At 48.6% G+C, this 24,960-nt stretch overlaps 1 protein-coding gene across 1 annotated transcript; it reads right to left on the reverse strand.

Moving 5' to 3' along the window:
* Positions 1-1,256: 1,256 nt before the first annotated feature.
* Positions 1,257-4,854, reverse strand: NFKBIA (NFKB inhibitor alpha). The gene is made up of 6 exons (XM_032188536.1): positions 4,616-4,854; positions 4,181-4,289; positions 3,488-3,698; positions 2,874-2,962; positions 2,493-2,753; positions 1,257-1,992 (listed from the first exon to the last, which is right to left on the reverse strand). The coding sequence occupies exons 1-6, from the start codon at positions 4,852-4,854 to the stop codon at positions 1,945-1,947; spliced, it is 957 nt and encodes a 318-aa protein (XP_032044427.1). The 3' UTR covers positions 1,257-1,944.
* Positions 4,855-24,960: the final 20,106 nt, after the last annotated feature.

Consider the following 24,960-nt stretch of genomic DNA (forward strand, 5'->3'; position numbering starts at 1 on the left):
ACCTGGCCAATTCTAATGAAATGAGAGTGGAAGGGAAATACAAATGACTCAGGATGGCAATTTCTATGTAGTCACTTCCACAATGGCCTTTGGCTCCCATGCAAATTAGGAAGTACCCAGCCAGATGCAGTGCTCTTCCTCATACCAAACAGTCCTTTGTGCAGGTTGTGTGTCAGAAACCCCCCAAAAAGAGGGAGGTGGGAAAGGTGATGGGTGTCCTGTGCAACCTGGAGCCCTCACAACCTCTTGAGGGTGGCCGGCTGCCAGCAGCACAGGAGTCCCCTGGCCAGCGGAGCTGGCAGAGCTTGGTCCTGCGTCAGCAGCTCTGCCGCACCCCATCCCAATCTCGGGGTCGTGATGTGGGAGGAGTGTGGCACAGGAACTGGGCATGGCCCCATTTCTCTCAATGGACTCTATGTGATCGCGTAATGGTCTGGTGTCTGCAGCTAAAATCAGCCCTGCTCTGCAACAGGCGATCAGATGCAGATGGGAATTTAAACTACATGATTCTGTGTTAGTTCCTGGAGAAAACACGGAGGAAAAACTGGAAGGCTTTAAGGCCCCTGACTGCACTGCTGCAGACTGTGTGGGGATGGCTGCAGCTCCTGCAGTGGGGAGGAGGGGGAGGCCCCTGCCTGAATTTCAGGGGGGTGAAGCAGCAGCGCTCCTTCCCGGGCATGCGCTCCCTCTTCCTGTGGAAATCCCCGCTGGAAAGTCTGAAGGTGTCCGAGTTCAAACCGGAGCTGGGCTGTGATAAATGAGAGGGAAGGCAGGCACGGTGCTGCTCTGCAAACCTCCCTCAGCAAGTCAACACAAGAGCAGCCAAGTTTCAAGCCACGTTCTGCATCCTGGCTGTGCCCGCAGCCACCGGAGATGGAACAAAAGGTGCCACCAGGGCGGGCATTTACCACCAGAGATGGTCTGGAAGTCTCCGCATGGCCTGGGCGGTCTGGCACTTGTGTGACAGAGGGGGAATCCCAGCCCCCTACCCGCCCACGACAACGGGCACAGGAAGCTACACCTACGTGTACTGCTAAAATTAGCTGCAGAAGGGCTGAGAGCTGAAAGCTGCTTAGATGTCTTACTCCTACTGCAGTAAACCCCCTAAAACCCCCGGGCCTCTGACCTTGTAGGTCTAGTAAGTGTCAAGTACTTCTGAGAAAGCTAACCGTGTGGGTCCCACGCAGCTCAGGACAGTGAGGTACAACAAATTGCTTCACAGGCCAGGTACAGTAATCTGACTTTTTTTAATAAATACATATCTCACATGTACCAAAATAATTATAAACAAAAATGTACAGTATTTACATTCTATACATTTGCTAAAAAGTGTAGCAATTATGACACACACGGTGTGAAACGCGTTGTTTCCAATGCCCACAGTTAACATCATTGCTACCTTTCTCGTAACAGCCAGGAGGCCACATCTCCTCTCTAACTCCTCTGCCTGCTGCCCTGCGCCCCAAGAGCACCTGGGGTCAGTCAGCAAGGCAAAGGAGTGCCAACAGCCTTACACCAGCCCAACACACAGCCTCCAGCACATGGGGCGTTTGTATGAGCCCATCTGGCCTCTAGGGAACAACATCCCTCGTGGTACTCCGCGTTGCAAGGTAGCTCTTGAATGCATTTCTGTCAGCAGCACGCTGGATGTGTAGTAGTAGTCTGTTATCTTCAGCTGGCTGAGACGATGAGATATACAGCTCTTTATCAGGTGGTGTGCGTAATCACAGATCTCTAACGATGTTACACATCCCACTCCTGCTACTTAAATACAGGTGAGAACGTGGAACCAACTGTTCTTATTACCATTTCGTGCTCCTGGCTGGGCAGTGTAGTATTTTGGTACTGTCTTCTCCTCTGCATTTAGACTTTCTTTTTAAATGAAGGAAGTCAGTCCTTTTTCTATACATATGTACACAGTCACTTTTCACAGAAACCTCTGCTTTAAAATGCCAGCTGTCGTCCTCCAATACAGCAGTCGTCGTACATAAGCTGAAAGAAAAACAGAGAATGCTGTTAATGCAAAACTCCTACTGGGAGTATCCTATCTACTCTGGGAAAACAGCCAAATGCTGTGTGCCCTGACTTCAGTGGTGTCTACAATTTCTACACTGAAATGGTTACGTTTGCTCTAACGTCAGAAAAACAAATGCTGGGGAGGCAAAAAACACCAATTAACTTAACACCAATTAACTTAAATTTTATCTCATAAGGTTCTGTAGGTGTCAGGAACAGAACAACGCTCAGAAGCGTGCATCATGTGAAGTTAACCTCCATTCCCCAGTGTATTGTTTATATTTTATTCTTAAGCTTCTTCTATTTATATCTCTGCCCCAACTTGCCACCTTTCTGACAGTTGGCAGTGTAACCTTGCTTTAGGAGCTATTTATCCCCACAAGTTATGTAGGTAAGAGGTCATCAGAGCAGCACCAGCCAAACCACAAAGGGCAGGATTTGACCCATCTCTTGAAAAGGTGCAAATGGCCACTTACTTCATCCTCTGTGAACTCGGGCTCAGATTCACTGCTCTCCTCATCCTCGCTTTCGGGCAACATCTGCAGATCAGCTGTGGTCAGCTGCTTCAGCTGTTCCTGTATGCTGGAGTTGTCTCTTCCCCACGTGAGCTGGTAAGGGGAGTAGCCCTGGTAGGTCACTTTGTTCACGTCTGCCCCGTGCTTCACCAAAAGTGACACCAGCTCTGAATTCTGCAGGTCCACGGCCAAGTGCAACGCTGTTCTGCCATTGCATGGCTCCTGTTTGGAAATAACACAAGGTATTGCATGTTAGGAGAGCTGGGCTTGCTGGCGTCAGACCTGTTGATTCTTGTGACTACACAGCCCTGTTCAGTTAAATTCATGGTGTAAGTTACATACCTGAGCATTTACGTCTGCTCCCAAGGACAGCAGGTATTCGACAACTGCCAGATATCCTTGAATAGATGCCAAATGGAGACACGTATGTCCTGTAAGACATAAATGAAGGTAAAATTTGAGTTAAGTCTAATATAATGCCCTATAATTCAGTTAATAATTCAGTCAAGATGGTAGGATAGGATGATATTTAAGTTTGCAATTCATCCAGAACAAAGGGGTATTTTCCAGAAGAGCTTTCCAACTTCAATCAAGTGTGGATAATAGGGCTGGATTTGGAAAGATTTCTTAAGAGGCTTTATTCCAGTATTTAACTGTGGCTTATTGTAACAACAAAAAAAAAGAGGAACATGCAAAAATATAAAATATAACTGTATTGAGTGCTGCAAAAGCACTCATTAAAAATGCAAAATTCAAAGCCACGAGAGCCAATGATCAACAGCGAGGAGGCCTAGGAGATGCAGCCTGTGACATTTTAAGGAAGTCAGACACTGCGTTGTTCTGGGGCCTCCTCAGCATTAAAATGGGAACAACGCTGCTTCTCCAGCTCTCCAGAAGTCAGCAGCCCCGTCTGCAGCGCCGTGTATTGAGGTGTGCGTATGGCGGCGTGTGCATACCATTGTAGTTGGTTGCCTGCAGGACAGCGAGGAGGTGGTGGGGCTGGCAGTACTGCGTGAGGACGCTGACGCTTCTGAGGGATCCCTGCTGGCAGGCAATATGGAGCGGGGTGTTTCCTCGGAAGTCCCTGATGTCCAGGTCGCATCCAGCTTTCAGGAGGTGCTCAGCGATTTCGGGCTGATCAGTGATTACTGCCAGGTGAAGGGGAGTCTGCAGGCAAAACAGAAAAGAGAAACCTGTGAGTTACACGGCAGATGTTGCAGCAGTGTCTGAACACAAAAACCCTGCAGTTGCTTGTGGATTTCTGCCCAACTGAAAACACACCCCACAAAGTCAGTTCGTTACGCTTCCTGACATAGTGCAGAGCTGCTCGTTAGTCTGGAAGCAATGAACTCGGGGCTCTCCAGATACCGGACATGCAATCCATAAGAAGGGTATCATTAACATCCCAGCGAGGAGGGATGAGACCCATTGCATCATATTTGAAAAATGGGGGCGGTAAGAGGCCGCTGCTGGGGAGACAGTGTTGCATCAACACCGGTCGGAGTCATTCGGGTGCTTTCCTGAACGTAGGCTTTGATTTAATATCCACTGAATTAAAAAAGCGATTTTTCCTTGGGAACTCCCCGCAGGGCTTTTGTGGGGGCGGTAGGGGGGTTGATCCGTGCCCCAGGGTGCCGAGGTGAAAGTACCTGGCTGAGGTTGTTCTGGAAATTCAGGAAGGCACGGTCCCCGCTGGTCTGCCGGATCACCTCCAGGCTGAGGGCTTTTTCTTCGTGGATAATCGCCAAGTGGAGAAAACTGCATCCAAAAAAAATATATATATTATTAAAAAATAAATAAAAAATTAAGCCAACCTACGCAAAAGCCCCAGTCCCCCCCCGGCGGGAACGCGGGTGACGAGGTGCCCGGGGCACGGCCCCAGTCATGTGCGGGTTTCGAAAGCCGGGGCTTTCGGCGGCCGGGGCTTTCCGACGGCAGCGGGAGCCGCCTCTCCCTGGCGCCGCTCCAGGGACTTTCCGCGCTCCGCTCCCCGCCCGGCGCCTCCCCGACGGCGGCCCCGACCCCGTTCCCGTTCCCGTTCCCATCCCCGTCCCGTCCCGTCCCCGTCCCCGTCCCCGACTTACGTGTCCCCGTCCTCGGTCAGCTGCTGCGCCCAGCCGTGCGGGCGGGCGGGCTGCTCGCGGGGCTGCAGGCGGATGTCCTCCAGCTCCCGCACCAGCTGCCGGTACTCCTCCTCCTTCATGGAGTCCAGCCCGCTGTCGTGGCGGTCGTCGGGCGGCAGCAGCCCGGCCGGCCGCTCCTTGCGGGGCTGCTCGCAGCCCTCCGCGGCGGGCGGCTCGGCGGCCAGGCGGGCGCTCAGCATGGCGGCGGGGCGCTGAGGGCGCTGAGGAGGGCGCTGAGGAGGGCGGCTGGCGGGGCCGGGAGCGCGGCCGGGAGCGGGGCTGGGAGCGGGGCCGGTGCTGGCGGCCGGGCGGGCATCCGCGAGTGAGCGGCGGCGGCGGCGGCGCTCCGCATATAGACGGCGGCGGAGGGGATTTCTGCGGGGGAGGAGCCGCCGCCAAGGGAATTTCCAGCCTCTCAAGGCCTCGCCGGGCGAGTCCGGTCCTGCTCGGCGCCAGGGGCGGCGACAGGGTGGGGAGGGAGGCAGGGATGGGGGCCGGCCCGGCTCTGCACAGCACCGCACGGCTCGGCACGGCTCGGCTGGGCGGAATTCCCTGCGCCCTCCCTGCCTGGCCCTGCCCTGCCCGCGGCGGGGAAGTACTCGGAGCCCCGCGGGGGGACGCCGCCGCCCGGCCCCCCCCGGGGGCTTCCCCGCGGGGCCCCCTGCCCGCTGCAGCTCCCCCGGCTCCTGGGCTCTCCCCCGGAGGCCGAGCGGGGCTTTGGGGGTGCAGGAGGGGAGCTTGGGGTGTGCTGTGGGGCTGCTTCTGCGCCCCGTGTGCCAAAGGCTGGGTCGGGTCACCGTGATGCTAATAATTTTGGCATAAATTTAGGGGGTAGCAGGCTTTGGAGAGACTCGGATGCTGCAGACGGCTGGTGTGAAAGAGCGCAGAGCCTGCAGGTGTGAGGGTGCCACACAGCACCTGAAGGATCTCGCATCTCTGGTGGAGGAGCCCATGGGATTAGGAGCAGGCAGGAGGATCCTGCTCTGCTCTGTACGTCCAGACCCTGTCAAAGGCTAAGCAGGACGCTTCAGGCCCTCCACACAGACACAGGAGCTTCATTCGTTTCCCAAGCACCCTTACTCTCTGCATCCATTTCAGTTATTCCCTGCTCCTCATTACCAGTGTCCTCCCATCCGTGCACAGTGAGAACGGGACAGACGCGGGCTCCCACATGGATAAAAGGCGCCGGGGAGGTTGACGATGCTGAATTTTTCCCTGGTGAATTTTGCTGCCGCTTCTCAGATGTGGGGGGGATTCCCATTAAGAATTTTTCTCCTCTTGCAACTCTTGCTGGCCTCGCTGACTAACAGTGTCGGAGAGGTTTTTTTTTGCATTTGCCATTTTCCCATGGGATGGTGTCCCTTTGAAAAAAAGGGCTTGTGAGAAAATCCAAAGATGAAAGGGGGAGCCAGAGGAGAGGGAAGACGCCTGGCTTTCCGTAAACAGATGTTTCTGATTTTCAGCCCAGCCGTACCATTCCTGGGCTTTTTTTCATTATTCATCTCTGGGCCTGGGACAACCCGGTGGTGCTTTTGGGCAGGTTTAGAAAAGCCGTGAAGCTCTTTCTTTTATAGGTTAAGGGTTATGAAAGTTTTGCGAGCTTCTTGAAAGAGTTTCCCCTTTTTAATGTAAATTGGCAGGGGAAATTTAATTAACAAATGATTCTCCTCCCACCTGCCTCTGTGCAAAAGCAAGGAGGGGAGATGGAAAGCAAGCTCCTGATCCAACTAGCAGGGGCACCGAGCCCAGCAAGCACCGAGCTGCCTCACCAAAGCTATGCAGAAATTAAGCTTGCAAACTTCCCGTCCTCGCTGCGATGGCTGGAAACCGAGTTCAGCAAAACAAGTTCTTTGCCTCTGCAAGTGACTTCCAGCTGCTGTCACAGGCAACCTCGGGGCTATTTTTGGAAAATGTTTGCCAGCAGAAACCTCATTTTGGAGGCACGCGAGCTGAGATGCTCTCATTTTGTGTACATCTGAACGCTGTGGTGCTTCAGCCAGTTGTAGGTGGCAGAAAGGAGATGGAAAATGATTTCTGGATGGAAAGATCAGCCCACTTCCTGCCCCGGCAGAGGCAGCACCAGCCTCTGCTGCACGGGGCCATGGTGCCCAGGTGCTTGGCTGTGCCCTGGCAGCAGGAGCTGAGCTTTGGGTGGGAGTGGGTGCACATCAGTGCTGCACATTTACTGACGTCTCTGCTGTTTTTCTTTGTACAAAGAAAAATGACGTCCCCGGTGGTAATAGTAGCTTTGACAGTCTCAGTGATGAAGGGCCCCAGACGTGAGGCAGTGCTGAGGCTAAGAGGCAGCCAAAAGCACGGCTCAAGAACTGGCTCTGCCCTAAGCCTAATCCATCTCTGTACAGTAGCAGACAGCCAGCGGATGCATGGGCAAGCAGGACTCCTATTAAAACAAATAAAGCTGCTATCTTCTCGGGAACTCCTCTCAGCTAACAACAGTGTTTTACAATATTTGCTTAGAGGGATAGCTTAAGCGTGCAGGAGATAATATAAAACAAAGGTTTCTTAGCTGTGGTGAAGGTCACCGGTGCTGCTTTTATGCCACTGAGGTACCGTCCTTTTCCTGAAAGTTAACTCATTCTAGCAGTTACTCTGTACAATTTTCCATACAGTCCACAAGCATGAACAAATATAACAGAAAGAAACAAACTCAACTTTTCAGTGTTTGGTTTTCCCCTTTCAGTTGTGTGGTTGCTCAGATTTGCTGGGCAGCCCTTCGCCCATGTGTGGTGTGCCCCTGGGGACGGAGCAGCCATCCCAACCCAGGGACGGGGCCAGCACAAGGATCACATCTACCCACGCTGAAGCAGGAGCAAACTTCATGAATGCTGCTGTAGTTTGTGCCAACCTGAATGCCTTTTTGTCCTCTAGGACTATGTTAGGAGTCCCTGCTGCCTGAAGGAGCTTAGTAAAGATCCGTGGGAGATGCTCTGCAAATGGGTCTGGCTCCTTGTTACATAGACAGCACAGTACTGAGGTCATTCCCAAAAAACGGGGCTACCTAAATGGCGCTGTACCGATGCAAAAGGCTGGGACCATGGGAGGTGGTTTTGCACCAGATACCCAAGGACTGGATTTTGCAAAAGTGCCTGCTTCTCTAGGTACTGTGAACACCCAATTTGCAGGGCTGCGGGGCTGCAGGAATGGTATGTTTGCTTTTACTCTAGCTTGCAGCAAGCAGCTGGCGGGGCTCTGAGAAGCAGCCTTGCGTGCCTGAATACTGAAAAGGGGCAGTAGGGTTTTAATCAGTTCTTAAAGGACATGAAAGATTCTCGTGCTGCTTCCTCAAGCAAACACATTAAACTGTAATTTCCTGATTGCCACACTAATCATGAGACCTGTCTAGTGCTGTCGCTGTGGTGCTGTTGATTTACCAGAGTTTGTCCCTCAACTTCATCCTTTTGTGATTGCTGCTGCAGATACCTATTAACTGTTTCCTCCCATTGAATCTCAGGGGCTGTGCCCGTCTCGCAGTAAACATGACAGGAAGGGCAGTGCACAACATTCAGCAGGATCTTGGCCCAGGCTGCTAGAGCCAAAAGCAAAGCAAAGCAGAGCAGTAAGCCTGCATGTGCCAGTGCACGTGCAGATATCTCCTGTCTAATCTGTGTGCTCTTTGGAATGGGACTCCCTTTTATTTCCCTAGAGGATTAAGGATTTTGCTTTGCACTGGAAGCTAGGAAGCACTTGCTAGAAAACGCTGTCATTCTGACCATGTTTTGCAGTTCAAACCAGCATATCTCAGCCGCCCATCTACAGCTGCTGCCGAGATAAGGACCAGGCTGCTTTCGGGTCCAGACGCCTAGTCCAGCGCTAAATGAGGGGAACACATTTCCCTCCCACTTTCTAATAATAATTTGACTGTTACTAATTTGAAAGGACACAGGGCAAAGTTAAACAAAGGTTATTTTTGTCAGCCTGGATGAGTCTCACAGTGCTGACCGTGCCCTGCGGGCTGTTTACCATCCTCCTCACACATTCGATCGGAGGCTATCAAGGCACTGCCAGGTGCTCTGAAAAGTCCAGCAGTGGGTGCAGTAGGAAACATTTCCCCGGCTTATTCAGGCTTATATAATACCCAAGGCAACAACACGGGAGGTACTTTTTTCCGTGTGTAAAGACTAGGGTCCAGACTAGGCATTTAACATCCTGTGGCTGTTCTGTGGTACAGAAAGGGAGCTCAGCAGGGTGTCTGGGCCAGAGCCTAGCAGGGACATTCTGTTACACAAATTTCCAACTGGCCACGCTAGTCTCTGGTTTTATTTTTAGACTGTGGCTTATTTCTGGCCTCTCTTAAATCGACGCGTTGCATCCCTGGGAAGATCTGCATTTCTCTGTGTGAACTGTGGGGCTGTTTATGTATCAGTTGCTTGTATATCTGGAGATCCTCAGGGATGAGATGTACCATATAAATTTAAACTGCTTTTATTGTTATGCCTTAAAGGTAAATATAGGTCACTTTGTTTGAGATCTGTTACCACTTGGCGGGCAAGCTTTCCTTGGTGCTTTCCTTTCATTTCTCCCGTGAAGTTTTGTTGAAGCGTGCTGCTTGCAGTGCTTCTGCTTTGAGCTGATGCTTGCTGCCCGCTGCAGCAAAGCTCGCTGTCATGTAGAACAGGAGAGATGTGGGGTGGGGGAAGAGCAGGGAAGCAGAGGCAGGTCTCTTGGGCTTGTTGTACAACTTCCCCTTCAGCTACACGAATACCATTGCTGCCCATCAGTACAGCCCCTTCTTCGGCTGCAAACAGAGTGGAAGCACCTGACAGGGAAAATATGAACTGGGAGCATACTGACAATTACGAAGGGACTTTCCCCTGCAGGCAGCTGTGACATTTGATAACGTGACGTTCTCTGCTTTTTCCCAGCAAGTAGGAATCCTGCAAAGGTGGGGAAAGAAGCACCATGGGACCATGCAGACAAGTGGCCCCAAGGGATTTCAAGACCAAGACCTCTGCCAGGCACAGGGGGAGTTGAGGCAGCAAGCAGGGATGTGCTGAGGAAGGAGCTCACCTCCTTTTTCTTTGGATTAGGGATCCAGAAGGTAGAGGCTGGCTCTAGATGCAAATTTTCATGTGGTACGAGATGATATTTTGAACAAACTAGAGACCTGAACTGGACAAAGCTGGGCTGTCCGAAGAGAGGCTGACTTGGGCAGCCTCTGAGCCAAGCCATAGCAGGTCTGGGTTGCTCTGTGCAGCACTGATGCCTAAAGCTGGTGGGTGCAAAGGGTGCTCTTCAGCCTGGGTGAGTTTAAAAAGCCAACATGCTGCTTATATGGAAGTAGCTGAAGCAGCTGGAGCCCTCCGCAGAACACAGGCACACGGCAAGCCTGAATTAGCAGCTGAACTGTGTGTGGGCCCAGGGATTTCCCTGGGGACGGATGTGGCAAACGCAGGGGCTAATGCACTGAGTGCTGTAACTGTGTCTGTGAGATAGCTGAGGAGCCGAGGGGGAAGGAAGCAGGAAATACTAGACAGAATACTAAGAGCATAACCTTGAGGGGGGAAAAAAAAGAAAAAAAAAGAAAAAAAAAAGAACCACAGAAAATGAACTTTGGGCTGGGTACTTCCTCAAAAAGCCCTGGGACTGCGAGCAGAGGTCCTGAGGTTGGTTCCTCTTGCGCACACCATCTCCGAAGGCAGGCAGCCCTTGGGCAGCCCCAGCCCCTGCCCCTTCCCCACATAAAGCACCTGAGTCTGAAACTCCCGTCAGTGCCAGCAGCTGCCAAACCGGCACCATGGGGGCTTTGCCTCGAGCATCCCAGTGTGACGTGCTCCTGACGGTGCTGCTCTTGGGAAAGCTCTCAGGTTTGAACCTCGTTTTGTTCTGGATGAGTTCCAGGCTGTGCTCAGACCTGGAGCTCTGGCTGTGACCGCAGGGAGCACAGGCAGTGCTGCCAAGGGCTAGCTGTGTTTCTGGCACGATGTCCTGCCCCAGCCCATCCTTCCTCTGTGTTCACAAAAGGCTGCTGACGAGAGCAGGGCTGCAGCACCCACAGTAGCTGAGCTAAGGAGGGCAAATGAGAAGAGCTCCAAGGGACAGCAAAGAGATCCGCTGCACGTCCATGTCAGAGGGTGCCCGTGCCTGCTGGTGCTGGGGTCCCCCAGCTGCACCGGGTGATGCAGGAAAGGGGAACAGATTACCACAGTGCTGGGCTGGGCAGTCGTAACTGGGGCTGCAGAGGAAGCAGGAGCAGATGGAGGCACCATGCAGATTTTTCAGTCTGGATGGAGTTAAGTGTCTCTCTCTCTCCCTCCAAGGTTGCACCCGTTCCTGGGATGACTTCTCACTCAGTGTTACGTCCTGCAGGGCTCTATTTCTTCAGATTTAGTGGGCGATGCTTACAGAATAAGGGCTGTGGTGTTCCTCAGGCAGAAATGTCTCAGGGATAAGCTCCTTCTTGGCCAGACGGTTTGTGCATGGGCGGTGTGGTGACGTCTGGAGGCGCGCAGCGTAGCCCCGATGACACACGGTGCCTGCCTTCCCTCAATGTCCAGGAACAAGTGGGGAAAAAGTAGTCCTTGAATTCTTCCGGGACAACATTTCTGAGCAGGAAACACAGATAATGTGTTTAGGAAAACCCTGACCTCTGGCAACACGGTCTTAGGGCCACTGCTTTGGTTTTATGCTTCAGATGGGGAGATTCGTGGAGGCTCCGAAATATGTTTGTGGGAAAGCCAGTGAGGGAAGTGGGAGGGAAGGGTGTGTTTTTCCCCCCGAGCTGTGCAAAGTTTTATTAGTCCCTCTGTGAAACAAGCATTTGACAGTCACATAATTTAATGCTGCTCCTACCTGCATGCACAGTCACAAACCCCTCCCACAGTCTGCATCCCACCGCGCTCATCGCAGCCCCCTCTGCACCCTCCCCAGCTGGCAGCGCTTCACCCCGCGCTCCTGGGAGGGAGAAGACACCACAAAATATCCACATCTACCAGGGCTTCCAGGAGTCTGACCCCCTGCAGGACAGCAGTGTGCCCGTCGTGTTGCTGTCACCTCACAGCCAGCAGTGCTGTGGGACCAGGGAGAAGCTCGAGCCCAAGCTCCCCGCTCTCTGGGCCAGGGGTGCTCCCCCAGCTGCCCTGCTCTGCTGGCTGTGCAGGAGCAGCACGGGGTAATGCACACACCTGGGAAGAGGCACTGGGTTGCTCTCCGTCTCCTCCCTGGTTAAGGGTGGGTGGATCCAGCCTGCACAGTCCCATCAGTCAATCTCAAATGACAACGTACAGCAGAATTACAAACAAGCCAGATGACCCAAAAACACAGTTTCCGGCACAGTGTGACCTTGAGACCTACTCCCACTCCTCCATACCTTACCAGCTCTCCTCAGCTGCCCCGTACAGAGGACTCTGCTAAACACTGCTGTGATGCCACCACTCTGTGGGGCACAGAAGTAGTCTAGGGAGACCTCGTACCCAGAAGAAGCTGTTGGTTACAGGCATGGGTATGCTCATCCTGCTGGAGCAGCATGCTGCTCATCCAGGCTTTTCCAGACACTACAGGTGGGCAAACCCAGCTCTTACCCCTCTGTGGAGAAGCGGGCAGGAGGGCAGCTCCAACAGGGCTTTGCTCCCAGGGGTGAGGGTGGGTTGTGTTTAACAGGGTGGAAGAGGGAACATCTTGGCTCCTGGGGCTGTTGCACTGCTACCCTCACAGGTGGCACCCACTCGAGTGGAGTCTGGAAAAACCCCACCTTGGCTGAGTTTGTTAGCTAAGTTCAGCTCAGGTTTATTTAACCCTGATGGGGTGAGCCACTGTAAGGGATCATCCCATGGCATGTGTTGGCAGAAATAGTTCCCAAACGGCTCCTTGCCTAAGGAGCATCCAGAGGGACCACACGTGCTGTCTCACAGGAAGGATGAAGCCTCTGGGAGGTGGATTGGGCATATAAAAGTCTGTCCTCTGGAGCCCAGCTGCTCACTAATTTCAGCTGCATCATCGAAGTGAGTCATTCAATAAAAACAATTAGCTGAAGAAATATCACTAAACAGTAATAATTATCCAAATGTCCTACCATTGACCATTTAGATGACAAAATCCACACAATCAATTGTGTTAGTGACTGCTAATTCAAATCTAATAACCTTCCCTTTTATTTGATTACATATAAAGAATTCATCTGCAGGGTCGGTGCGGGAGGGGCTGCCAGCTGCTTGGGAGGCCTCCGTGCACACGATGGCCCCCAGCTGGCAGTGCACAGCGGCCACCAGTCAGGCTGGGGAGCAGAAAGGGAGCAGTGACACGATCCCCAGGGGCTCTTTGGTTGCAGCTTTCATCAGCTGAGGGACTTGTGCCCTCGGAGAAATGTGACATAGCCTCTCTGGAGAGGCTATGTTTTCTTTTCTGCCTCCCTGTCTGAAGGATTTCCTGTGGTCTGACCCCCTCCCAAAACCTCTGGCTCAGGCTTTCACTCTCCTCATGCTCTCATCACTGCCATACCTAGGATCAGGATTCATGCTGCTTTTTTTTTTTTTTTTTTTTTCTTTTTCTTTTTCTGAAGTACTTCATGCTATGAATGGACCACGATGCATGTGATTATTTTGTTGTTCAGAGACACTGCCATAGCGCTTGTCACCTCCAGATCTGGGTATCTAGAAATGATGGATGCTGCAGATTCAGTGGGCTTCAGCTTGGCTGAGGATTACTCTCAGCCTTCCTTCAAGGGCGCTGTGAGCTCCTTCTCCACTATGTTCAGCTGGTGTGTGGGGCAAGCAGCCCTACCTCTTCTTGCTCACCAGCATGAGGAGCCCAAATCTGTACCACTTGGGGTGCTGAGTCTGTGCCACTTTTCCTTTGTGAGCAGGGAAGGAAGATGCTGTGGCTATTGAATATGAATGCATGAGGCCATGAGCAGAGCTATTTCTTAGTTAACAACAGTGCGTGCTCTGTGGAGATGATTTCAGGAAAACATATTTTTCAGCAATATTTCAAGAATAGGATCAGCCAAGTTATGAAGAAGGCAGCCTGCTCAGAAGACTGATGTCTGCTGTGTTATTTTCACATTTCTCTATGAATTCTTATGTTTAGCTCTCACGCTGCTTTGCAAATGCAGGAAAGAGTGAGCACATCTAGCACAGAGACTGGTGACGTACTTTCACAACGTGGGGTGCCAGGGATGGCAAAAACCCAGCACCTCTGAAGTCAGCGGCAGCCAGATTGTGCTCACATGTTTCGTACCAATGCCCCATCCGTCGAACCACGTTGTTCCCCTGGGGTGAGAAACAGCACAGCCATCAACAAAGCAAATTTCTCCTGCTGCCCGCTATCTGCTCTCACTATGACATTTCAGAGTTTTCTGAATGAGGCTAATACACCGTGAATCATCACGATGTGCTGCAGCCAGACTGGCTCAGTCCTGCTCGCATTCAACATCCGCTGCATCCTCAGGGCTGTGCCAGGATGGGTCACAGCAGCAGGTCCTGCAGTGAGGCTAGAGCTGCCCCAGGCACCTTGGTGGCATTTTACCATCGGCTGAGGGAACCTGGCCACACTGTGCCATTCGCCACGGGCTGTTGGTTGCATGTGGGTGCAGTCAAGCTGCTTGGCAGCAGGAGCAGTCCTTGTACTGCAAGGACAGGGCTTCTCTGCTTGTTTCTTACTATTAACAGTCATTTGCTCTCCAAGGCAGGCTGGTTTTATTTTTTTTAGGTCATTCTGTGTAATGTAATTATATTGGGGTAGGATTCTTATACCTAATCAAATGAAACTTCATGTAGTCAGTTTGTCATTAGCATTTACTAATGAATGTGATTGTGAGGATTTAGTTTCTCACATGGTTAATAGGAAGGCATTTAGATGATTACAGCTGTCTAGTGTCTTTCCACTGCTAATCACTATTACCGCCTGCTTCCAGACCAGCAAGTGAAACTCTGGTTTGCAGTTGTGCAGGGAAGCTGCTCCTGAGTTATTCAATGCTGTATCCCAGGTATAATGCTTTGTAGGTGGAAAGTCAGTTCCCAACTACATCCTAAATTCCATATGAACTTCAGAAAAATCATAGCCTTGTGGTGATCCAGCTTTCCAACTTGGCTATAGCATACCAATCCACATGGTCCAGCACCCTATCTCTGACACTATCCATCTGAAGATACCTACAGAAGAAAAAGAAGAAGCAGATATGTATGTAATGGTTCACCTCCTGGACTGTGCATCCAGCTTTCAGAGCTTTAGGAGCTTCCTGTGCACATATTTTTAGTAGCTACTTGTGGATTTAGCTGCAGTGAATGTATCTAATCCCTTGGTGGGCTTCTCCACATCTTTGGTCTCCACAATATCCTGTGACAATGAGATTTAATTAAACATACACTGAAAACAAAACTCCACCACGACTTCCTGGTGTTTGTTTTAATAGAGAGAAAGGAGTACTTCTGTCATGTGAAACAGGGAATGAGATTCCTTCTACATCTTCTTAAGGCCACCAGTGATGAGACTGAGCTGTCACCACCCTCTGCTGTCTACTTTCCAAACCTCAGCTAGTCTAATTCTAACCTGCTGAGTTTCTTCTCATATGGGAGCTTTTCACAGGCTCCTCACAGGACCACCCAAGAATCTGACCTTATGTCTGAGAGCGTTGTTCAAATGCTTCCTGACAGACTTGGTCCTGTGACCACTGCCCTGGGGAGCCTGTTCTGGTGCCCAACCACCCTCTTGTTGAAGAACCTTTCCCTAACCCCCAGCCTGACCCTCCCCTGTCCCAGCTCCATGCCATTCCCTCAGATCCTGTCGCTGTCCCCAGAGAGCAGAGCTCAGCACCTGCCCCTCCGCTCCCCTCGTGAGGGAGCTGCAGGCCGCCATGAGGCCTCCCCTCAGCCTGCTCTCTTGGGGCTGAACAACCAAGGGGCCTCAGCTGCTTCTCATACATCTTGCCCTCTAGGCCCTTCACTATCTTTGTAGCCCTCCTCTGGACATTCTCTAATAGTTTTATTTCCTACAGTAGAAACAGCCCATTTAAAGCCCATGACTGTTCATGCATACATAGGGTTTCATAATATGACGTAGCAGAGAATACATTACTGCTATTCTTCTCAGTCACAGTTTTACCTGTTATGGCTAACTCTGTATCAGCTGTGGTCTTTGCTACTTGGCTCCTTACTCCCTTTTCTAGATCATTCAAGGATATGTAAAACAACATGGTGAGAATTGGACATAATTTTTATTAAAGGCCAAGTCTGGGGAGGAAATGTCTATTATATAAGGTAAGCATATGTTAGAACAATGATGACGATGATGATCATTCTTGTCAACCTTTGTGTCATTGATCCGTCCTTTGATAGTATTCTTGTTAGCAACAAACCGATCCAGGAGCTGTTTGGAACAGCATTGTCTATTTATAAGCTGAATGCATTCACCTCTCCCTGCTAAGCCAAAGGAAAGCTTGAAACATGAGACTTCCGGGAAAACTGCTGAACACCTTTCTTCCATGCTGGAAAGTAGTGAATCCAGCACCTTTGAAGCAGAGAAGGGTCACTTGCCCAGGCAGGCTGGTGATGAGCCCTCACTCGCTGCCTGCACCGGGCTGGTTGGAGCTGCAGCCTCTGGGGAGATGCCGTGGAGGACTTCTGCCCCTGTGAGTGCCATGCCTGGGGCCTCTCAGCCTCCAGGTGGTTCCTTCAGAGACAGTGTGATGAAGAGAGAACAAACCTCCTGTCCCTCTCTCTCAGACCAGGGGGCAGCTCTTCATGTCAATTTAATTATGGAGCAGGGGCAGATTCCCCCGACGCCCTTCATGTTATCCATACAGAAATATCCGTGTGCCTCCCATCAGGAGGCCCTCAACCCCATGAGCCCTCCAACTTCTCACTGGCAGTTCCTCCAGTTCACTGGAACTGGGTTCCTCCCTTGCCACCCGTTGTGGGATTTACCCCCCCGCGGCCCCAATTCCCTTGCAGTGCCCTGCAGAAGGGTGTCCCAGGGCAGGACAGCCCCTGGGGAAGTGCCCGGCTTCTCCTCAGCCTTCTCCCGGCCCTCGGCCTCCGCGGCAGCTGCCGAGGGTGGTGCTGTGTTTCCCTCTAGTGGTGCCTGAGCCCTGCAGAAAAGCGCAGCGAGCTTGCAAGCTGGCCTTGCTCTGCAGGAGAGGCTGGGGGGGTGACCTTCAAATCTCACAAAACTGATCTTTGCTTCAGTGAGCGATCCAAGGAGGTGGCAGCGTGCCTCCAGGCGAACAGCGGTGGGTTTACGGCAAAAGTGTAACCCTGTGCTTCATTAGACTCTCAAGGAATTCTTTATGAAGTACACTTGATCTGTCCTTGTATACATGAAGTTATTCATTGCGTGGTCTGGATCGATAACAGCATTGCTTGGTGCAGCATTCTTGGCACGGCTGAAAAACCTGTTTCCAGGAATCTGTATTTTGCTGAGTTAGGATGCTGAAACATCGAGGTTGCTCCTGACCACCTGACACATCTCTAGGGGAAGTCCACGTCAGGCTGTTTTAGCCTCTGTGTTATTCTAGTATTGCAAGCAACAGATAGAGACTGAGGAGAAAGGCTGAAAACAAATATATTTTAAACCTCCAAGGAAGAAAGATTTAACATATCAGGACTGAGGTAAAATACCCTGTGCAGACAAGAAACTCTTCACAAATAACAACCAAAGCCTAATAAGTTCCTTCTCCACAACCTATTACAGGGCCTTTGAGCTTTCTGCAGGTGTCCTAGGCCAGGGGATTTGGTTAAAGTCCTAGATATTGTCCAAAGCCCTGGATGCCCCTCTTCCCAGCTCCCCTTCCTTATACATCTCCTGTAGTCTCAAGAGACATTCTCTGTCTCTTGGTCTGAAGTGAATGGATGAAGAAGCCTATCTATTAAACCTATTAAATCTAAAGACATCACTCAGGAATTGCCTGAGCCAAACATTGCTGGCTGTTGGGAATACGTTAAAAGGAAGTATCACTTTATGTTTTCCTGTTTCTACATTTTCCCAAGCATCTGCTTTTGGCCAGTGTAGGAATTACTAGGCCAGATGGGCCTCAAGTGAGCCAACTGGGTATTTTTAGGACAGATAAAGCTGAACAGGCCTTTTTGTGCTGCCTTGCTGGGAGTGTGTCACCAAATCCCAAGGCTTTTGTGAACAAGTCTTTGGCAATGAGTCTAGCTGTATCAGAAAACTAAAAATTAATCAGATAATAAAATAATAAGAATTAGAACAACACCATTAAGGTTGCAATGTTAAGCACGCAGAAGGAAGAAAATGTCAAAATAAGTGTCTTGTAATGATCTTTGAGAATTTTCAACAGGTTACAATCCTACCTGGTGCCCTTCTGTGTGCACCAGGAGATAGACTTGTTCTACACAGTAACACTGTTTTTTCCATAAGGTCCTTCCTTCCTTCAGATCACAAAGCAGGGGTCACTCGAGTTGTATGAGGAGCACAGGGTGAAGGAGAGGGTAGCCTGTAGAGTTCTACCTCCTCCTGCCTGCAGTGGGGCAGGAGCACATAGGCAAGAAGAGGAACTGCTGGTGAGCACCAGGGAAGGCTGCTAAGTGCCATGAGAGCCTGCCCTGAGGGCATTTCAGTGCCACACCGGATGTCTTGGGTGAAACTACCTTCTTTGAAAGAGGGCATGGACTGCTCCTTGTTTCTGGGTGCTAACTGAGGTGACCTGAGGTCTCCTCCCCACAACACCTCACATCAGCTGAAGTTGCAGGTGGCTGACAGATCCACTTGCTATCTAAAGGGCTTCCTTGCAAAATTGAATGCTTTGTTGTAATCATTCTTTCATTGTGAATGTGTTTATACATGTCATGTTGACCTCCTGGTGAATCTGGACAGGGTGCAGCTGAGCAGACAGCAGGTGATACAATCAGTCCTCTCACAGACGAGCATTATTTGTGGTGTGCAATGCTGTGAAGTTAAGTGAAGATAGGTAGTCCATATGCCCTGGGTCTCCCCGGCCTGTTGGGTGGATGTCCTGGGAGCTTCTGGCACCTGAAAGTGAATTCTGATCCCTTAAATTCAAAATTTTCACAGGTCAACAAGATTCTTTGTACTTGTCATCTTTCATGATATTTTCAGTTCCTTGTTTGAGTCGGGCAAAACTTCCATTTTTTCTTAATAATTCCTGCCTCAAATATAACATTTTTTTTTCATTATTTATCAGTTCAGGTATGGGTTACGAATGCTAAATGCTGTATATGCCCCTACTGGCTTACTTACTTACCTTACTGCCTACTGGCAGTAAAACTAAGTGGAGATTCCTCTGTGACACCCATGATGTGGAGGCTATGGGTGGGTTCATCACACCTAGATCGAGTTGCCTGTGCCTCAGCTGTGCCACAGAGGGACCAAAAAGGCTGTTCATGTGTGGAAGGTGTTTAACCAACTGATTTAAATCAGACAGCTGTCTTTCAAGTGGCTAAAATTTGTTAACATAAGGAGGGACACCTTAACCTTATGTTCATACAGTCAGTTGTTCTTACATGAAAAGTGTTTTTTTGTTGCTGGTGGTGGCTTTTTGTTGTTGTTGTTTGTTTGTTTTTTTAAAATCAGTTTTATAGTCTACTAAAGAATGACTAAGAGCTAAGGAAAAGCACGTATTTTTCTAATACTTTGTTATAGTTGTGCCTGAAAAAAATAGTTGTGCCTGAAAAAAATAGTTGTGCCTGAAAAAAGAAAACCACCCACAGCTCAACCTGAAAATTGCCTCCCAACAGTAAATGAATATATCACTTCTCTCTGTGATGAAGTTAAAATGTAATTAAGGTTATGTTGCTTTGGAAAAGTTTGCTGATGATATGGTTGGTAGAAGGAGGTAAGACTGCAGAGATTAAACATGCTGGAAATTAGCATAAGGTGTTATGCACTCACAGCAATTTTCATAGTGTCCTGGCAGTTTGTCATGAGAGTGTCTATTGAAGGAGGTGATGCTTTGACTGTGATACACAGCGTGAAAACACTTGATAAACAGGAAGGCTGGTGTGATGCTGAATTTTCTAGAGTATTAGGTCTAAACTTAATGTAAGCAGATTATTTAGAGAGTGTGTGTAAATAACTGTATGAATATTGCCGTGGTTTGTCTGTGTAGAAGCATGAGAATACTTTCCCCTTGAAGTGAGAAGAAAAACTTAAAAAACTTTATGTGCTTAGATTTCATTACTGGGTTATTACTCCACATTTGTGGAGACTGCAGCAAAGAGAGTAGAGTTTTTACTCTTCACTATTATTGTCCATTATTACAATTAAAATCCCTGGAAACTGTCATTTAGCAGTAAATTTAAAATAAAAAAAGAACAAAACTCAAACAAAATCCCCAAATAAAACAAACAAAAAAAGAAGAAGTATAGGTGTTGACATATCTTATCAGCAGGTTTAGAAGGTAAGTACAAGGAAAACGATTGTTATCTGGTGTGAATTAACATATAGCGAATTTGCTCACAACTGAAGAAGGTGACAGATATAACACATGCATTAATAAAACTCCTAATGAAAGGTATGGCTGTCATTAGGGATGGTACTTGTAGAAATGCTATTGATTCCAGAAATTTAATTTAATTTGATGGCTTTTACTGTAATTAACGCAGTGGTTTGTACCGGCATAGATCTCTTAACATTATTATCTGAGGTGACAAATTATGAAATTAAATGTTCATTTAAGATGCAATTCAAATTTTCTAAAGGTTTTCTTGAGTCAATGGGTCTCAGTTAATTTCCTTAGAGCTAGCAGACCTGATTTTTTTCTCCTGTCAGATTTATGCCAATGAAGGTGCTCCCGATTTACATCAATGCTGCAATGAAGGCAACATATACAAAGGAAACATTCACAGATTCTGATGAGTTCTTGGCAGCCGCTATTGCCTATACTTTGAAAGCTTGAAAGGTATTTTCTTTGTAGTATTAGTTTTTAATGGCACTGAATGTAACGTGCACATATAATAACAATAATTCACTTTCCTTGTGTTCACCCATTTACCTTGTCATATATCTGCTAGATGCTGCCTGGCTCTCTTCTCTTTTACACCCGTTTTACCTGAGGGCTGTTTATTTTGATGGAGTTACTCCTGATTTAGACCTGTGTATATGAATCTGTTATCTCAGAGAGGTAAATTAATGCTTTTAATCAAGACCACTCTTCTGCCTATCCATCAACATCAAAGCCTAGACATGCTATTAGTTATTGAGAAAGGAAGCACGGTGTGAGTAAGCAGCCCTCATCTATCTCTGGCTCCCCATTTACCAGAATTTTAGCACCATTACCTCAAAACCATGAATACTTTTATCCTCACGGTCACTTGGAAAGGCTGCATACCCCCATTTTACAGACCAAAGCCACAAAAGGATGCAGAATTTAGGCAGAAATGAGGTTCCTACATCCAGATCTAATTCTCAAGACCACTTTTTGCAGATGCTACCCAAAGCCTCCCCATTTTGAATGTGCCTCTGTTTTGGACATACCTGAGATCCCCCATACCTGAGGATTTCCTTCTGTCCCTACTTTGAAGGATGTCAGTTTTCTCAGGGCACAGCAGCTGGTATGTCTAACCTTTTCCCTGTCAGAGCCAGTGGCCTCAGCAGGTCTTTCCTCATTCCCTTCTGGAAGGTGAATTTGCCACCACATGCTCTGAGTATGCTGAAATCCTTGGGCCAGCTTTCACAGCTAACACCAGTGGAATCAATGTTGTTTTTTTTTTGAGGGTTATTGTTGTTTTTCCCAGATACAAAGAGCTCTGGCAGTCCTATCACTGGTTTTATATCCAGTAGTTGATTAGATCAGTCACACGCGAGATAGCAGTAGGCCTTCTGATTGTGAGGGTTCAGATCTATGTGTATATCTCCAGTGAACTGCCCAAGTCAAGAGATAAAAAGAAGGACTTCCCAGTTCACTGTGATCCACAAGGTAATCTCACTGAGGCCTGGTGAAAAAGATGCAGTGCACCAGCTCCGTGTGTCACCTGAGGGTGGGGAACCAGGCCACTGTGCTGAACTTCCTCAGAGATAGCTAAGAAATACGAGATTTCATGCAAGACTCACTGTGGTCTGGGCAAAATTGTGTTGTGGGCAGCCCAGCTATTATGTACTAAATGCAACAACCCTTGGATAAAGAAGTATGAGCCATTCTTCGAGAGGGGATTGGAACAGATGGCTAGATTTTCCTCTGGTTGTCTTAGCCACCAAGCAAGAGAGTTGATTGCCCTCTTCCCCCTTTCTCTGTGAATGTCTGAGTAGTTGAAGCACAGCGACCTCATTTCTGCAGGGTGAGTGGAGAGAGCCCCGGTACAGCTAACTGCTGTCAGGTGGAGAGGGACACTTTTGGAAGGGGAAGGGGTGGCCTCCCCTTGCACAGATACAAGCACTGAGCCTGGTTTTCCTGTGGCATGGATGACTAAGCTCAGTGGTTGTATGAGGATGTGAAACATGATTGTATTTTACAGGAAGGCACGATCCCTTCCTTGGTTTTCCAGACTGGCGGCTGACATTGCTACCCTGAGAGGAGAGTGCAAGTCTGCAAATCCCAAGTCCAAACACTTCCCTCTAGGGAAACAAGTGGCAGGATCAATCCCTGGGTGCAGATCTACAAGGCACCAAGGCCCTTCCAGACGGGGCTACAACGTGTGGGGGGAATTCTCTGGTGGCCTCAGCCGGATTGGGCCCGTCAGAGGGCGGTGGGAGCTGAGGGCCCTCCCTCAGCAGCCCCAAGGCCCGCAGAGCTCTCTGGGCCTTTGGTGTTGGAGCAGGGCCCTGAGGGCCCGGGTCGTTAGGGCAAGGGGCAATTAATTTCTGGGAGACACGGTCATGGGTGTGGGCAGCAGCCCTGCGTTATGGCCGGCTGATTACAGCCGTAATTGCTTTGCTATTTAGCCTTGGCAGAGCTTCCCCTGTGTTGAGGATAATGGTGTTAGGAGGCGTCACGAAGAACACTGGTTACTTAAACCCAGGACTTCGAATTTCAGGTCTAAAAGGCAAATGGAGGAATTAATGGAAAAAGACTATTCGAGCCAGGGTAGGTGGTTAAACACACTGAGACAATGCACCTACTGGGATGTCGATCTGAACAATATTCCCTGGCAATGGCAGCAGCTGAAAAGAAAATGGGGGGACAGACTGACAAGCAATTCAACTCTGCAAGTACTTTAAGGAGAAGATTAGAAACGTGCACGTTTCTCAAAACAAATGTAACGTTGAACACTGTTGTAATTTGAATTGATGAAAAATTAGTAATAGTTACTCCTAAAAGAGAAAGAGCTTGAAAACTAAAAGCTAAAATGTAGTTTTACTTTGTGTAATTTGTTAGAGGAGAGAGATAACGAATTAAACTATGATTAATAAGAATAAAGATAATAAGTTTCTATTAATGCTTATAAATACATTTTCATTAATCACATAAAGACTGATAGAAATATTCAGGAAGTAGTTAAGAGAGATTAAAAAAAAACAAATGGCTAAGAAATATAATCCTACTGTACCTCAGTGATTGTTAAAGGAAGGACCCATTATCTTAATTATGTTTATGGAGCAAAGATTATTTCAATGTGATAAAAGATGACATGACTCTGAAGGTAAAGCTACAGCAGATGTTACATGAGTAACAAGCCAATATGCCTACATTCTGGTAATTTCTCCCCCCCCAGACATGTTCTCATTAATCTGTGATTAATAGGATTTGAGTATAGTAAATGATGTTGATCTATTGTCTGTCTTTGTCCCACACCATAGAGAGAGCAATTTGTCAGCTCAGCTTTTGTGTGACTATTTAATAGCAAAGAGGGGAAGAGAAAAGACGCTAATCTTCTAATTGGCATCTATAGAGAAAGGTCTAAGAACACTGCCTGCCTGGAAATAGGTTGTGTGCAATTCCTATGCCCGTGAGGCTGAGGCACACAGACGGTCGTACAGCCACACGTGCACGCTGGAAAGGAACTGTATGTATCTTTCACACAATCACCTGCTCTCCAAAAGGAGAACCGAGAGAACAGAGCACCATAGAACAATGTGCAATTGCCAGCTCTTCAAAATCTGTTGTGTTTCAGCCTGTTACATGTCAAGGGAGTACTTCTTGACTGGTGTGACTTTATAATAAAGACAGAAAGCTTCCTCCTTCTCAGAACAGAAAGAACAAGGCAGGGGAGGAATGGGGGCACTGATGGAGATAGAACACTTCTCACCAGAAAAATCAGAATCAGGGGAGGGAACATGAAGTGCCCAAACACCTTTCTTGAGATGTCAGGTGAACAATGGCTTCATGCTAACAGGGTGTCACTTATAATTTAACTGTCCTCCCTAGTTGCTAAGGTTACCCAATAAAATTATTGTACCTAACATAGGACAAAATACAGATAACTTCACAATTAAGTCACTAGTCCCGATTCAGCAAAGTGTGTAAACTGCAGCTTCAAATTAGGCATGAGGGCAAGCACTTTGCTAAGTTGTGTTCCCTCAGATGCCTTTTCCCCACTTCTGCTGTCTCTTTGACGTCCCCTGAAAGGTCAGAATCAAGACTTTTTTGGGTGCAGTTCGGGAATGGACCCCTCTGGCACATGTGCCACAGCAAAATGCAGATTTGTTTCATATTATGATATCGAGAGTGCTGAACAAAGCTAAAGAATTCGTGATGTAGTTTAACCACCTGAGCAGTTATGACAATACAACTACTACTAAAGTTCAATGCAGTTTAATGCAGTAACTCTATAAAAATATGTATTTTTGAAAACCTCTGTAATTTTTTACTGGTGCAATTTAGGGCATATTTCTCTAAGTAGCTTTATCAACCCCATAGGTAGAACCAGTAAATTTCACCAAAAAAGGGTGGGGCTATCTTGAACCAGCTTTGCCACTTGGAAATTGTGCTGTGGAACTGCACGTTAGGTTGTTTCTACCAATGTAACTCTTCAGTGGTTATAACACAGAAAATCTTTACTGTCTCTGCTTTAATGCTAATGCATCTGGGCAGGATTTAATGGAAACTGATAAAAGATAAAGATTGGATAAAGAGATGTTTCACTAGGGGCAGAATAAAACCACAAACAGAATTGAATCTGATTTAAAATGTAGCATAGCGTAAAGAAATGATTTGATGGTCCTGAGGTTAGAAAAATGGCTCTCAATAATGTGTATTTAGGCTTACAATATTTACGGCCACATTTCACAAGCAATCACATCCCTGTACGAAGTTGCTCGGATCCACTGCTCAGGTATATAAACGAGGGCTTCCGCACGTACAGCAGCCACTGTGGTGCTTGGACTCTGCAATGAAAATGCTGCCTGGATTTGGAGAGCAGATGTGCCAGCACAAAGAAAGTGGGGAAGTAGGGCAAATTGTACCATCCTGTATATGAGTTTACAAAAGTGGAGCATTTCAG

Source organism: Aythya fuligula, chromosome 5, assembly GCF_009819795.1.
Source record: "Aythya fuligula isolate bAytFul2 chromosome 5, bAytFul2.pri, whole genome shotgun sequence".
NCBI lineage: Eukaryota > Metazoa > Chordata > Aves > Anseriformes > Anatidae > Aythya > Aythya fuligula.

Coding starts and splice junctions, on each gene's coding strand:
- NFKBIA (XM_032188536.1), bottom strand. CDS start 4,854: ATGCTGAGCGCCCGCCTGGCCGCCGAGCCGCCCGCCGCGGAGGGCTGC. Junction 4,290..4,615: donor CTGACCGAGGACGGGGACAC/GTAAGTCGGGGA, acceptor TTTTGGATGCAG/TTTTCTCCACTTGGCGATTA. Junction 2,754..2,873: donor GAGCAGACGTAAATGCTCAG/GTATGTAACTTA, acceptor ATTTCCAAACAG/GAGCCATGCAATGGCAGAAC.